The sequence below is a fragment of the Tachysurus vachellii genome, chromosome 4, assembly GCF_030014155.1.
Source record: "Tachysurus vachellii isolate PV-2020 chromosome 4, HZAU_Pvac_v1, whole genome shotgun sequence".
Classification (NCBI taxonomy): domain Eukaryota; kingdom Metazoa; phylum Chordata; class Actinopteri; order Siluriformes; family Bagridae; genus Tachysurus; species Tachysurus vachellii.
This window is the reverse complement of record NC_083463.1, coordinates 32,615,640-32,618,139: the sequence shown is the minus strand read 5'-3', so window position 1 is coordinate 32,618,139 and position 2,500 is coordinate 32,615,640. Positions and strand designations below refer to the sequence as shown.

General features: G+C 41.8%; 1 protein-coding gene across 1 annotated transcript in view; it reads right to left on the bottom strand.

Moving 5' to 3' along the window:
* rhot1b (ras homolog family member T1) overlaps window positions 1-2,500 on the bottom strand; it is a 15,999-nt gene that overhangs the window by 7,301 nt on the left and 6,198 nt on the right. The window contains exons 12-16 of the mRNA XM_060869058.1: window positions 2,376-2,460; window positions 2,106-2,251; window positions 1,312-1,412; window positions 1,035-1,165; window positions 726-809 (exon numbers count right to left, since the gene is read on the bottom strand). Of these exons, the coding sequence (XP_060725041.1) occupies window positions 726-809; window positions 1,035-1,165; window positions 1,312-1,412; window positions 2,106-2,251; window positions 2,376-2,460 (547 nt within the window). The remainder of the gene's footprint in view (window positions 1-725; window positions 810-1,034; window positions 1,166-1,311; window positions 1,413-2,105; window positions 2,252-2,375; window positions 2,461-2,500) is intronic.

Sequence of the window (2,500 nt, the reverse complement as noted above, 5' to 3'; positions counted from 1 at the left end):
CACAATGTTTATATGTTAATTACAGGTGGAGCACAGGCACAATGTTTATATGTTAATTACAGGTGGAGCACAGGCACAATGTTTATATGTTAATTACAGGTGGAGCACAGGCACAATGTTTATATGTTAATTAGGCACAGGCACAATGATTATATGTTAATTACAGGTGGAGCACAGGCACAATGTTTATATGTTAATTACAGGTGGAGCACAGGCACAATGTTTATATGTTAATTAGGCACAGGCACAATGATTATATGTTAATTACAGGTGGAGCACAGGCACAATGTTTATATGTTAATTACAGGTGGAGCACAGGCACAATGTTTATATGTTAATTACAGGTGGAGCACAGGCACAATGTTTATATGTTAATTACAGGTGGAGCACAGGCACAATGTTTATATGTTAATTATGCACAGGCACAATGTTTATATGTTAATTATGCACAGGCACAATGTTTATATGTTAATTATGCACAGGCACAATGTTTATATGTTAATTATGCACAGGCACAATGTTTATATGTTAATTATGCACAGGCACAATGTTTATATGTTAATTAGGCACAGGCACAATGTTTACATATGAATGGCAGGTGTTGATTATGCATGAAAGAACTAGACACAAATCCTTCAGTGTTTTATTAATAAATAAAACTAATAAATAAATAATTATTAATAAACACTTTAATATGTGAAGAGTGAAAGAGAGCAGCGTCTCACCAGCAGGTATTTCTCCTGACCGTAAACAAGAACTGTGTTAATGGCGTAGTGCGATCTGTGTTCGTCTCTGATTGTCTTCTGACTCTGGAGGACACACAAACAAACACACACACACACAAACACACACAAACACACACACACACAAACACACACACACAAACTATATTCATTTTGTATTAATAAATAACACTGAAATTGACTGCTGCATTACTACATCTAAGAGTGTGTGTGGAAACATTTTGTGTGTGCATGTGTGTGTGCGTGTGTGTGTGTGCTTGTGTATGTGTATGTGTGTGTATGTGTGTGTACATTGAGACTGCGTCCGATGAACCCCTGCAGGAAGCTGCTCTTTCCACTACCTTTGCTGCCAAAGACATTACAGAGAAACACACAGCGCTGTGTCTGTTTCTGCTGCAGGTCCACAAACTTATTGCGGGTAACTGTGGAACACACACACACACACACACACGCACACACACACACACACACACACACAAAATGTTTCCAGCTGCAATACATCAGGTTTATATATAGCATTAAACTGTCACCTGTGGGTGTTTCTGTAGAAATGTATGAATACACTCACCCGTGATGGCGGTGACCTGCGACTCCTGCTCTGCTATGATAGCGTAACCAAGGTAACCGAGGTATTCCAGGCACCGCTGAACGTCCAGATACGTGGTTAACCTACCACCATGACAAACATCACAATAAATAGATAAATAAAGAGCTCTGGACTCTGATTGGTGTTCAGGTGTTGATTAATTCTCTCTAACAGCAGCTCTGACTGTAGAGCAGGTTTATATTCATGCGCTCACTCTGACACCTTATCGTTTCCATAGTAACAGATCGTTCACAATGACGTGTACAGCTCATGGAAAACGGACGTCTATTTAACATTAATGAGATGAGTCTCACGCTAAAGCGCTCAGATCCGAGCTCTGGAGTGTGGTCGGACAAAACTAAGTGCTCTGTGTTAGTCCTGACCTCTAACACAGATGGTGAAGACCTGAGAACGTCCCACACACACACACACACACACACACACACACACACACACACACACACACACACACACACAACGTCCCATGTTTCACCCACGATAAAGTATGTGGTTGTTTTTGGGTGAAAATTTCTCCAATTTACACCAATTCACAGCTCGGGACAATAAAGACTAATATAAGAGTGCACTTAGTTTCGTCCAATCACACTCCAGACCTGAAGAAAGTTCAATAAACCCTTAAAGATCACGTTATCGTTATCACGTGAACCCTTGCGTGTGTATCGTGAACCCTTAAAGATCACGTAGATAAAGGTCACGTGCAGTAAATTAAAGACTTACATAAAAGAATTACAGGAAATGATTGAACAGTAACTCACGTCCACTGACAGATGAAGCCTTGGTACGTGATCCAGCCGTGCTCGTTGGTGCACACGGTGTTATTCACGTCAGGACCCCATGGCATGTAGGGAAAAACATCAAACATGTCCTTCAGCTCGTCGGGGTTCAGAGCACCGTCTCTGTCCTACAATGAAATAACACAACATTCAGCACACTTCTGTCCCGCTCAAACCAGCATACAGCTCATGTGTCCCATCTCACACCCAGCATTGTCGGTGTCAGTGTTCGTGACACAGCAGCGTCTTCACCTTGTCATGTTTATCGAAGATGCTCTGCAAGAACAGCGAGGCGTTGTGGCTGAGCTCGGTGCTGCAGTCCAGCGGGATTCGTAACCTGCAAACACACACAGTGCAGAACTACTGAAACAACTGAC